The sequence below is a fragment of the Girardinichthys multiradiatus genome, chromosome 9 (assembly GCF_021462225.1).
Source record: "Girardinichthys multiradiatus isolate DD_20200921_A chromosome 9, DD_fGirMul_XY1, whole genome shotgun sequence".
NCBI classification, from domain to species: Eukaryota; Metazoa; Chordata; class Actinopteri; order Cyprinodontiformes; family Goodeidae; genus Girardinichthys; species Girardinichthys multiradiatus.
The window spans coordinates 43,468,758-43,481,607 of record NC_061802.1 but is presented as its reverse complement, the minus strand read 5'-3'; the positions used below and the strand labels follow the sequence as shown (position 1 = coordinate 43,481,607).

Below are 12,850 nucleotides of genomic sequence, written 5' to 3'. Positions count from 1 at the left end.
TTTCCACTCTCAGGACAGGGATCTGTGGTTGCCTCTACAAAAGGCTCTGAGGCTTTGGCACATTTGAGAGGCATGGCGACAATGCAGACAGGCTATCAGTATTGTGTCACACTCACCATGGTTATTTGTGCATTGTATGGAACGGAGGCAACTGGAATAGGAGGCCAGAGCTTTTACAAGTTTAACTGCACCCTCATGAGCTCTAATCTCACCCAGCCAGATGCTATCAGGGAGTCAGACTGCCCAGTGAGGCGTGTAGAGAGAAGAGACAGAGGGCTCCCAAAGAGAAAAAAACAGTACTCTGAGTTGTGGAAGACATAATGTGTGACTAATGCTGCAGCATTCTAATCTGTGCAGAAACTTCATTAATTCCGACCTCTGATGGTGATAGATTTTTAAAGGTTAAGAAACATAGAAGGTGTCTGTGTTCAAGCAGCAGACTAAAACAGAAGACATATATTCCTAACCACATCACAAACTAAAAGTTTCTCTTTGGGCTACAGACTTTAGCGAGCACATTTCTCTCAGAGCTCTGAGGCGTCATGCAGCATCGTGACTGAAGGTGAGGTCACCTACAGGACAGCCGGTCTAACTCCTGTTTCTGACTTGTCATTTATGCTAAAAAACAGGTTTCTTTTAGTGTGTGTACTTAGTCACAGCCATTCTATAGTTCAAAGCTCTGAGTAATGTGCTTCTGATTTCTTCAGAAAGAACTTCATCTAAGACCATTAACACTGCCTGCAGAGATGCATACCGAATAACATCCAGAGATTAGAGATTTCTTTGAAGTTTTGGCCTCTTTTTAATTTATGCACTTGCAATTTAATGAAAGCAAGAAGTAAGAAAATCCCAAGCCAGGTCCTGCTTGATTTTATGAACACCTGGTAGATGTGATCTTTTTTAGACTTGCACTGCTTTATGTGAAGCATACAAGTTCACCCAAAGAAAGTGCACCAGCTAAACTTCATTCAACATGATGTTCGCCAAGTTGAAAATAAATATACAAGTTCTGTCAAACAGATGTATTTAGGTGGGGGCGGAAAAAAGACACCAAGGTCATCCTGGATCTTACAAGGATGCAGAGTTCTTTACAAGAGAATGCTATCTAACCTGAGTGCAACATTAACCCTATTTTAAGGCATTCCTTTCAGAGGAAGCAAAGTGAAGATTGAACAAGCAATTCACCAGAATTGGCCAATGGTACCCTTGTTTGGGCCTGATTATTAATTGGCTAGTTGGAGACTACTCTATAAAATATGATGTACTAATCCTAGCTTTTTTAGGTGATTGCACCACACCTAAGCACTAAAAACAACATTCTTCAGTTAGGAAGTTGTTACTGAGAGAAAAAGTTTAAGGTGTTTTCAGTGTCAGTGTGTCCTAAATTAAGCCAGTTGAAGCAAAAAAGACATTAGAACTTTCTAAAACGGAAACAGTATTTTCTACTGAATCATGTTGGCTATTCCTTTAGGCTACTACTTCAAACATAGGTCAGAGTTCAGCAGATAACAGCAAGCTGAATGTATTGTGGCAAAGTTACTCTAATTTGTACTTTTTTTTTTTTTTTTTACTTAAGAGTCCAATTCAATCATGGAACATTCTGGATTAGTAAATGTTGGCTGTCTTTTGGAAATCTCACAGTTAGGGTAAGGTTCTACTAAGCTTATCGATAATACTTAAGGGGAGTGATGTTTATATTTAGTAATGCTAATTGTGCTAATCAAGTTAACCCTGATATAAGTCAAAAGACAGGTAAATTGTCCACTCCACAATAATTTCATTCTTAATTTTCTAATAATACTGAAATTCAATCTAACTACAAAGCTGTGCAGTGCCAACTGATCTATCTCATGCAAAAGGTGTGCCCCCTACCCCTTTTCTTTTGTACTAAATGTAATTGTTAACAACCAATTGGTAAGGGCAGGTCAGAGCATTCTGAAATTAATGATTAGAATTTGGCCACACAATTTGATTGGTGCACCTGTAGTAGGAAGGATCATTTATCTATCAAGTATGATAAAACGTATTTAAAATTGTTTTGGGTATTTCTAAGGCATGTCCACACACAATGCAACATCCAAGTCAGCAGAATTTTGCAAACATTTATTTGGGATAGCATTGTCTTCAAGCTTGTCTTTGTATTCATTCTCTTAACTCAAAGACAAGCCAAATGTGGGGTGGGGGGTTGGAGTGGAGACCATACTTTACAGCCTCCCAGGTAAAACTTTACAATGTTGAAAAGAGGCTCTGACCAGTTGTCAATTCTATGAGTCAGAACAAGCATTGTGTAAATGACCACCAAAGTGGCCCAGCGAATTTAAGTAGTTGTTTAAACTAAGTTTTTTTCTGACTTTTTCCAGACTCTGTTATTTTACTTAGACTTTGGAAACTCTGTCAACACACTACAAATCCTCAAAACAATGAACTATCTCAGCTTCAATGGAATAGCACACAGAGCTCTATGAAAGAGCCCTCAGGGAACGGTTGAGCATAACAGTTAATGAACCCTTAGTCAGACCTGTTTGCACGCCAATCTGACGCTTTGCGAGCCATCATGTTGGCTTTTCTTTACTGTGTCTTGAAGCACACAATTACTCCAAGACAACAAAGCCACACAAAGTAGCTCCACAAGCAGGGAGCAGACAATCTGCTTTAATGTATTTGCATCACAAGGTAAAGTGAGTGATAGTGCACAGAAGCTTGTGTGTGCGTGGCCTGGTGTGCAGAATTGATTCTGAATGTTCAGCACGAAAGATGAGACATCCTATTACCTGAGTGGGAGACATGAAAGCACAGATTTTCTTGCACAGTTGATATCACTGCACAAATACACCATGCTGTCTCCACCCTAACATGGGAAAAAAACTCCAACCACAAAAACCAGTCGAAGTGGCAGGCTGTATTTGTTAAAATTCCCCAAGGAAGGAGAAGGGAGCAGGACAGAAGGGAAAAAAAGACCACTCTCTTCAATAAACGTCTACTTCCTGGAGCCTGGTGCAGTCCTAGATGTTCATGGGCCTCCCCGATAACTGAGCTTTGTCTAGAAACAAATTATTTGCTCACCAGATAGGAATTTAGCATAACCACAGTCCCTCATTTTTAAACCACCTGTAGCCTGCTGCCCTCACATGGTACAGAACAACCAAGTCACAGCTCCCATTGTCTCAATAACCCAGCATTTATAGTCCCAACTAAGTGCACCTTTCTTTTATTCAGTAACGCAACAGATGATAGTGACCTTGGTTAATCAGGATGCTTTCTGTACACTATTTTTGGCTTGCCTCTGTCAGTTACCAAGGAATAACCTTCAGATATGCTTCCTTAAAAGTTTTATTATTACACATATGACACAGCTGACAAATTCATGCCATTTTCATTCAAAACATGAATGGCTCTAAACATGCCTCCACTTTCCTATTTTGCTCACCACCCCAAATACACAAATCTTAAAAATGAATTGTCTTCAAGCTCAAAGACAAGCCGAAAGTGGGGTGGGGGGCTGGAGTGGGATCATGCTTTACAGCCTCACTGGTAAAACGTTACTCTACGGTGTTGAAAAGAGGCTATGACCAACTGTCAAACCGCTGAGTCAGCAAAAGCAGTGTGTAAATGACCACTAATATGGCCAAGCACATTCAGGTACTTGTTTAATGCTTTTTTAATTTATACAGTAAGTGCCATTTTATGTAGAAAGCAAGGCTATTGTTTTGTAATTATTACCAGTAGGGTAATAAGTAAACCAGCCCATGTGAAAGAATATGGCACAACTTCAATCCTACCAAGACTGACACGTAGAAGCAATTGATTAGATCAAGCTAATTCATGTGTTAGAATGGCTCAGTCAAAGTCCATCCAGGCTGGAAGGTTTTGCAAAGAAAAATGGGCAAAAAAGTCAGTCTCTAGAGGTGCAAAACTGGTTGAGACTTACCCATTTTGCCACTGCAATTGCAGTGAAAGGTGGTTTTACAAAAGCATTGAATCAGGAGGCTGAATATAAATGATCTTCACACTTGGATTACACTTGCAAAATAAGAAGAAATAGCATGGTGCATTTACAGCATGCAAATGCCGACTCTGACTCCATTAATTTGAAAATAGTAGGAGAAGGGGATCACCCTTACATTTTTGTTGTTGTTGGGAAAGAATGTGATCTAATCAGCACATGCCAAGTATGATGTGAAGGTGGTAGTTGCAGATAGCGATACTTCTTACAGCTGCCTTCTGATTGCCTATCATGATGAACAGAAGACAGAGAGAGAATAAAAAGGGAGAAATTGGGAAACAAAACAGAGCCTTCTGACCTCAGTAACACCTCCTTCACCTCCACTTCTTCCTGTGAACTTTGGAGCACCCCAGAGCTGAGTGAGCACTAAAGTGTACATAATAAGCAAGAGTGGGGGAGGTAGAACCGAGACCTGCTGATGTAAGAGAGGCTGACTTAGACACTGTGTCCAACGACTTCTTGCAGAGAAACTCCACTAGTGATTACAGATTTTGCCAAGTCACCTCTTTACCTTAAAGCTACCTGATCATATGTTTACGGGGCTGACGCATTAATAAGCCACCCTTTGAACTGCAAGACCAGAAGTATTGCATACGGTAATAAAAAAGGTAATATTAATAAAGAAGAATTCCAAACATCCAACACACCTCGCCCAGTTCCGGAAAACCTTAGTCAACATATGCAGACAGGGAGGTTGCTTGTGCTTTCACAGGGAATGCAACATCCTATTTAAAGGGATTAATGTCTATTCAAACCTACAGGTTATAACTATTCCAGCATATCTCTGTGCATTTACAACAAATAGATTTTGACTCAGTGGTTGGGCTGTGGGAGAAATTCGGAGTATCCGGAGGGAACCCACACTTGCATGAGGAGAATGTGTAAACTCCATGCAGAAAGACTCCCGGGCGGGAGTCGAACGAAGGACCTTCTCCATGGTCTCCAACTGTGCAATTTAATCTCAGTAAATCCAGCTATTCTGTGAAGGCCTCAGATGTTTGTCAGATAACATTAGTGAACAAACAGAATCATACAGATCAAGGAACATAGCAGAAGGGTTGATAAAATAATTGAAATATCAATATAATCGATATTAAAAACATGAATTATTCAAATACTCATTTGCATCAAAATGGATACAAACGGACCCATTCTTGTTTGCACTACTTCCGGCAGCAACGCAGCAACACTCAGCTCCTCCCTGAGCTGAGCTGAGTACATCCAGGAAAAAAACATATGCTAACCTCTTTAGCCGACAAGGCAAACACAAATCATTGTTCAGAGGTACTTTTCTAATTACAGAGACCACCAGGAAAAAACTCTCCCAGATGACATAAACTAACGCTATCTGTTTAAATATTAGTTTCACGGACATGGACACAATGACGGTGTTCAGTTGGTTTGAGCTTGCATAACCAGATGCAAGATGCAGAGTTATAACCATGCAATGCTTCAGTCTTTTTTAAAAACTTTATTAAAAACAACTAAACGGGACATAGCACACAAGTTGACAGGAACACAGAATGAAGTATGAAGGAAATAAACGAAACGCATGCAACTGAAGTATACTATAAACACATAATGCCAGGGGTTTCAGATCGTTCTAACACACAAATCTAAAGTACATTAAAATGTTGAAAAAGATAACACGTTTTTAAGCTTTTTTTTTTTTTTTCATTCTTGCTGTCCATTATTGAGAAAATTTAATGCTTTATATATAAAGTAACTGAACAAAATTTGGCTTACTTTGGAGAACTTAGATTTATGAATTTAGAATTTGGGCAGAATAAGTAGCAGGTTAATAACATAAAAGTGAGAATTAAATTTACTGTCAGTATCTGTGTAACCCAACAAAACATTCTTCCAGCAAACAGAAAAATTAGAGTAAACATGATCAGAAAAAAAGGGGAAATTTGTTTCCAAAATGCTTATAAATGAGAAATACCAGATTAGGCTTCACGAAAACTACAATTTACATTAATATCAATGTACTGATCAGTTGGATAGAGCTTATGAAGCATTTAAAAAGAAACTCCCTATACTTTGTTAGTCAAAAAAAACTTTTACAATGAAAGCCAGACTTTTCTACAAAGCTGAACACAACGCTCCGTTCTACTGCGATATGAATCAACGCAGGAAAATGTTAATCGACTGATGGCCGATTCGGCTAGGAAATAGTGAAGCAATGAAACAAGCTTATGTTCCCCGCTCCATTACTCCTACTTTAGTTGTAAAGACCATTGAAGGCTAATGTAGCTAATAATAACATATGTTGTTGTGTAGCCATACTGGACCTGACAATTACAGGGGTTGGACAATGAAACTGAAACATCTGGTTTTAGACCACAATAATTTATTAGTATGGTGTAGGGCCTCCTTTTGCGGCCAATACAGCATCAATTCGTCTTGGGAATGACATATACAAGTCCTGCACAGTGGTCAGAGGGATTTTAAGCCATTCTTCTTGCAGGATAGTGGCCAGGTCACTACGTGATACTGGTGGAGGAAAACGTTTCCTGACTCGCTCCTCCAAAACACCCCAAAGTGGCTCAATAATATTTAGATCTGGTGACTGTGCAGGCCATGGGAGATGTTCAACTTCACTTTCATGTTCATCAAACCAATCTTTCACCAGTCTTGCTGTGTGTATTGGTGCATTGTCATTCTGATACACGGCACCGCCTTCAGGATACAATGTTTGAACCATTGGATGCACATGGTCCTCAAGAATGGTTCGGTAGTCCTTGGCAGTGACGCGCCCATCTAGCACAAGTATTGGACCAATGGAATGCCATGATATGGCAGCCCAAACCATCACTGATCCACCCCCATGCTTCACTCTGGGCATGCAACAGTCTGGGTGGTACGCTTCTTTGGGGCTTCTCCACACCGTAACTCTCCTGGATGTGGGGAAAACAGTAAAGGTGGACTCATCAGAGAACAATACATGTTTCACATTGTCCACACCCAAGATTTGCGCTAATTGCACCATTGAAACCGACGTTTGGCATTGGCATGAGTGACCAAAGGTTTGGCTATAGCAGCCCGGCCGTGTATATTGACCCTGTGGAGATCCTGACGGACAGTTCTGGTGGAAACAGGAGAGTTGAGGTGCACATTTAATTCTGCCGTGATTTGGGCAGCCGTGGTTTTATGTTTTTTGGATACAATCTTGGTTAGCACCCGAACATCCCTTTCAGACAGCTTCCTCTTGTGTCCACAGTTAATCCTGTTGGATATAGTTCGTCCTTCTTGGTGGTATGCTGACATTACCCTGGATACCGTGGCTCTTGATACATCACAAAGACTTGCTGTCTTGGTCACAGATGCGCCAGCAAGACGTGCACCAACAATTTGTCCTCTTTTGAACTCTGGTATGTCACCCATAATGTTGTGTGCATTTCAATATTTTGTGCAAAACTGTGCTCTTACCCTGATAATTGAACCTTCACACTCTGCTCTTACTGGTGCAATGTGCAATCAATGAAGACTGGCTACCAGGCTGGTCTAATTTAGCCATGAAACCTCCCACACTAAAATGACAGGTGTTTCAGTTTCATTGTCCAACCCCTGTAGAGCACGAACAATGTTGAACCTCTAAAGACACTAGTATGAAAAATGTCAAAAAAGAGAAAGATTTTACAGGGCTGTTGCTGCATACATTTTCATGGACCATATTCTACTTTCACATGGCAAAAGACATATGTTTGGTATGCGTCAGATCCATGTTTGTCTTGAACAAAATTTATTTTAGTTTGGATTGATCCTTTATTTGTCCTTAAGTAGCAAAATGTATTTGTATCAGGGTCAAATTGAGAGGCATACAGTGGCGCAGTTGGTAGCACTGTTGCCTTGCAGCAAGGTCCTGGGTTCAATTCCTGACCTGGGGTCTTTCTGCATGGAGTTTGCATGTTCTCACCGGGTAGTCCGGCTTCCTCCCACAGTCCAAAGACATGCCTGTTAGGTTAATTGGTCACTATAAATTGCCCTTAGGTGTATGAATGAGTGTGTGCATGGTTGTTTGTGTGTTGCCCTGCGATGGACTGGCGACTTGTCCAGGGTGTACCCTGCCTCTCGCCCATAGACTGCTGGAGATAAGCACCAGCTCCCCCGCGACCCACTATGGAATAAGCGGTAGAAACTGACTGACTGACAGTGGCACACTATCAATTAGCCATTATCAGTCAGTCATTTTCTACCGCTTATTCCATAGTGGGTCGTGAAACCAGGACCTTCTTGCTGCAAGGCAACAGTGCTACCAACTGCACCACCGTGAAGCCATATTATAAAATAAAATAATTACACAACTGAATCAATGGTGCACACTTCCATGAAGGATATTAACACTTGCCAAAAAGGGAAATAAACAGGGAAACAAAGTTTTCTAAATGAGGGCTGAATTGCACCCTACTTATTGGTTTCGCACTAATAAAGGAAGTTCAAATATTCTAACTTATATTTTTTCTCCTAAATAGATAAAGCCCTGTACTTCTTTTTTTTTTCTTTCTGCTTTATCTTTTCAGGGGTCACCACAGAATTACAGGATGTTTTGATAGCACCCTTTAGGTCATCTGCATTGTTGGGTCTGGTGTCTCTCTTCCTCTTGACAGTACTCTGTAGATTCTCTGTGGGGTTCACAGGTCAGGCCAGTTTGCTGGCCAATCAAGCACAGTAACACCAAGGTCATTGAAACAGCTTTTGGTAGTTCTGGCAGTGTGGACAAGTCCTGCTGGAAAATTAAATCATCTCTGTAAAGCTTGTCAGCCGAAGGAAGCATGAAGTGCATGATTGTGTTAAGAGAGGACTTTGGACCACTGAGTAACAGTCCATTTCTTTTTCTCCTTAGCCCAGGTAAGGCGCAACATTTGTAGCCCATGTTTAGGATTCATCTGTGCGTAGTGGTAATGTGCTGACTCTAGTCTCACTCCACTCCTTGTGATGCTCATGCAAATTCTTGAATGTATTTGGCAGAATTTTCGGTTTTCATTATCTGTAAGCCATAATCCTTATTACAACAAATAAAGGCTTGACATATGTCACTCTCTGTGTAATGAATCTAAATAATATATGAATTTTACTTTGTGAAATAAGTCACAAAAGAAATATAACTTTTTCGCTTTGCAAAAGAAAACCTTACTCTTTCCAATGTTAACTGTAACTCAAGGCACAGAGCTGACACGTAGTACAAAAGCAAGACCTATGTTTATTTGGTGGTACAGTGGTTCCTGTACAAAAGCCTGTTTACAGTATGCACATCAGCAAATGAATGGCCACCAAAAGTGAAGTATGCACTTGTTCTGCCAGTTAGATAAAAAAGAAGAACATTTAAATACATAAAACAGAGAGGTTTCTTGCAGTTCAAATGTCTGCATTCATGCAAACTAAAACACTCCATAAAATATCATTTTGAACAACTTTTTTATGAGCTGGTCTGAGTGACCTGACCTGCTCTGCCACCGTCACGCATTTGACAATGAAAGTTCAACCAAGTCCTCTGAAATGAACTTTACCACAAACCAGTAAATCATTTATATGAGTGAGAATCATAAGGTCTCTAAGACCTGGACAAGTCTGCTCACTTTTAGAAGTGAGGAAAATATGTGCAACTGCAACGCAAACCTTTAGCCAAAGTGCTTTACCCCAGACATCCTAAATGAAGATGACAAGATCTGATACATAGCCTCCATCTGGTGCAGATAGGTGCTGACATTTCTACTCATGCATTTTGGAGAGCTATAATGTTGTGTTCATTCAAAGCAGCGACCAGGATCTCACAGGGAAAGTATGTGTGGGCCGGTTGGAACGTTTTGTTTTCAGAACAGTGTTAACTCCAATGGAACGTGGCTGTAATGCTGGGCAGCATACCACCCTGTTTCTCCCCGAATGAACATCAGTCCAAAGCACATTTTCACAGAGGCACAGACCACCAAGTGTATACTTCCAAGGCAAAGCAATTAACTTATTTCTGGACTGGAAAATTTTTCCCTTTCACTGTCTTGTGAGGGGGAAATGTTTTAGAGGAAAAGAAATCAAAGAGAAGAGCAGTTTGTAGAAAGGAATGCCAGGCATGTAACCAGTGGCTGGACAAACTCTATGGGCAGGGTGACATCCCGCCAGCTGCTTAGTCTTCCTCTCTTAACTGCCAGACCGTAATGTTTGTTAACTTGAGGCCAAGATTCCCTGGACTCCCAAGAACAGCAAAGTTCAGGGTGGCTGGAATTCCTGCTCGGCAGACACGTGGCAAAGAAGAGCCTCAAATGGGACACAGCACATCAGGGACAGATAAAGGAAGCTGGATGGACTGGTTATTGTCACAGGCCTGCAGCCATGATTAGAGGGCACATCCTGTTGCTTTGCAGAGAGATGTTTTGAACACAAACATGTACAGTGACAGCAATGTATTGAAATATGTTTTTTCACTGCTCATGCTGTTCCCACAGACACAGACTGAGCCACTCAGAGGCCAAAAACACAAGGCCTGCAGTTATACATGGACAAAAAGCAAACTGCAGGCATCGAGAATCTCAGTTTTGCATTTAGAGGACATGCAACATTAGTTGTTTTTTTTTTAATGACCTTTTAAATGAACATTTGACTTCTTGACTTTTTAGTCCTGTGCTTGTGGATACAAAACATAACCCCTACTGGAATTGTTGTATAGTACCCTTTGAACTTGGACGTACTGTTTGCTCCAAAGCACTTAGTGCAGACAATGACTGATCACTGTGTTCCGTAAGATGAAAGGAGAACGGACAAAAGAAAAACATTCTCACTTACTTCCTCTGTTTATGCACTGCTAACCACCCTCAGAGGCTGCAGAACTAAATTATTCTTTAAACGTATGTAAAAAATATTCTATAGAGTACCAAAGTGGGTCAGTCTCCCAACTGGTACTGAAAAGATTGAGCTTTTTATATTACAGAGAGTGTCCTTGAGCATCCTTAGCAAAACGAGTAATGTAATTATTGATGTGTGGTTGTATGGAAATATCAGGATGGGTGAGAGGGAGATCAACCAAGATGCTTCCTTGGATTTCTTAAATCATTAACAAATAAACTGATTAAACTATCAATGCAAGGAATGATTCTCACTTCCAGTAAATAAAGGAATACATTTAACTTCTAGTGGGGGAATAAATACAAGTAGTGTTTAAACCTGTAGAGACCTTTATGTGTAAGAAATGATTTTTGGTTTACATAAAAAAAATTAAGGCAATGGCGGAAACACATCATTCATTCAACCTGTTTAAATTGTGCATGTATTTGTATTTAGGGACTGTATTTCCTTTTCAAGTTTGTGAGTAGTCATTAAGGTGTACAAACCTGACTGGTCTATAGGGTTTTGATTTTTAATAAGTGAGTGTTTTTCTTTTCATTGACATTTCTTTTTATTGCATTGGCATTTCTCATTTGTGCAACGCTCTGTTCTACTGCAGTATGAATTAACACATGAAAATGTTAATCAGCTAACGGCTCCGTTGGCTACTAGCAACGAAACAAACCAGTGCACCCACCCCCCAGACTTCTCTGTTTAGTTGTAAAAGACATTGGAGGAGATTCCAGAGGAGATTTTTCAGTGCATCACTAGTAAATAGAGCAAAACAAGTTATTATTGCTAATCCCTATTTTACCTGTAAAAATCTGCAGTTTCCTAGTGAAACATAATAAATATTTTCCTCATTTGAAAATTCTGAACCCTGCAGAAAAAAAAACCTCTTACTGTATTTCTAAAAACATGTCCAAAAGCCATCTAAGGTTAAAAATAAAACATACAAATAATGCCTGTAATTCCGCTCTCACTCAAAGGCAGAGGCAGTGCCTTGCCGGGCACTTGTTTCAAAAACTGATCCATGGAAACATGATCTGCAGTGACCTAGTTGTAGAAAGGGCGGATAATGTATCACAAGAAGAACAACGGGGGGAGATTACACATGTGAAACTGTGATTAATATTCATTCACATAAATAGTTTCATGTTACACATTCAGAGCTGGTCACTGATAAAGCACTATAGAAGAAATATTCCTGTTTTATCAACACAACTTATTAACTGAAACATTCTATGTAAATACAAGCAAACATTTAGTGGCTGCTACACGTCTCCAAGGATGCTTTCTGCAACCTGAGGCAAAAGCTTGATGCAACTGTTTGCCCTACTTCAAAGCCAACCAGTATTTACATTATAACTGTGCAGAAAGGACCGCTAATCTAAATGGTATCTGCATGTGTCCACAGGACACCCAGAGAAACTCAAATTGTGCACTGAATTCCAAGAATTAGGGATACATGAGTAACTTTAGGAACATGAACTCTGTTAGAGTGTGATTTATTTCTGAAAGCCACATGTTCTTGTTCCTTAGAACAGGGCAGTACTGAAAAGAGCAGCGCACGTGAGAACAAAAGGTCTTGAATTCATGCATTTCGTTCTTCTAAGGATGAAAAAAGGAGACTTTTTTTTTTAGATTTTAAGGTCTTACCCTGTCAGGACAAGTGTAATGCATCACAGATTGTCTGAGAAGAATAAACATTCCCACGTGAATACATACATTATTGTAAACACCCTAACACATGGCTCCAAAATGCAAAGGACAGAATCAGAGATGTCTTACTGGTCATGGAAGCGAACCATAAAATGAGTATTAACCACATTAGTTCCTGTTTGGGCAAAAGGCACTCATGTCTCTGCCCATAACTAAGCATAGTCAGTAGGAGTTTGTGATTGCACATATATGCGTATGCGTGAGAAACGTTAAGGCAGAGAGGAAGCTTTTTTTGTGGAAGGGTGTGTGTGTGTCTGTGTGGGAGGGAGTTGTTCAGGAAGCGGACGTGGTGCAAGCAAGCAGGAGGAA

At 40.2% G+C, this 12,850-nt stretch overlaps 1 protein-coding gene across 4 annotated transcripts in view; it reads right to left on the bottom strand.

Moving 5' to 3' along the window:
- Positions 1–12,850, bottom strand: part of gng12b (guanine nucleotide binding protein (G protein), gamma 12b) — a 45,772-nt gene that overhangs the window by 14,917 nt on the left and 18,005 nt on the right. The window contains exon 3 of one of the 4 annotated variants that reach the window (XM_047374012.1): positions 4,122–4,229. The exons of the other annotated variants lie outside the window; for them this stretch is intronic. Coding sequence (XP_047229968.1) covers positions 4,122–4,123 — 2 coding nt within the window. The 5' untranslated portion in view covers positions 4,124–4,229. The remainder of the gene's footprint in view (positions 1–4,121; positions 4,230–12,850) is intronic. 4 annotated transcript variants of the gene reach the window in all.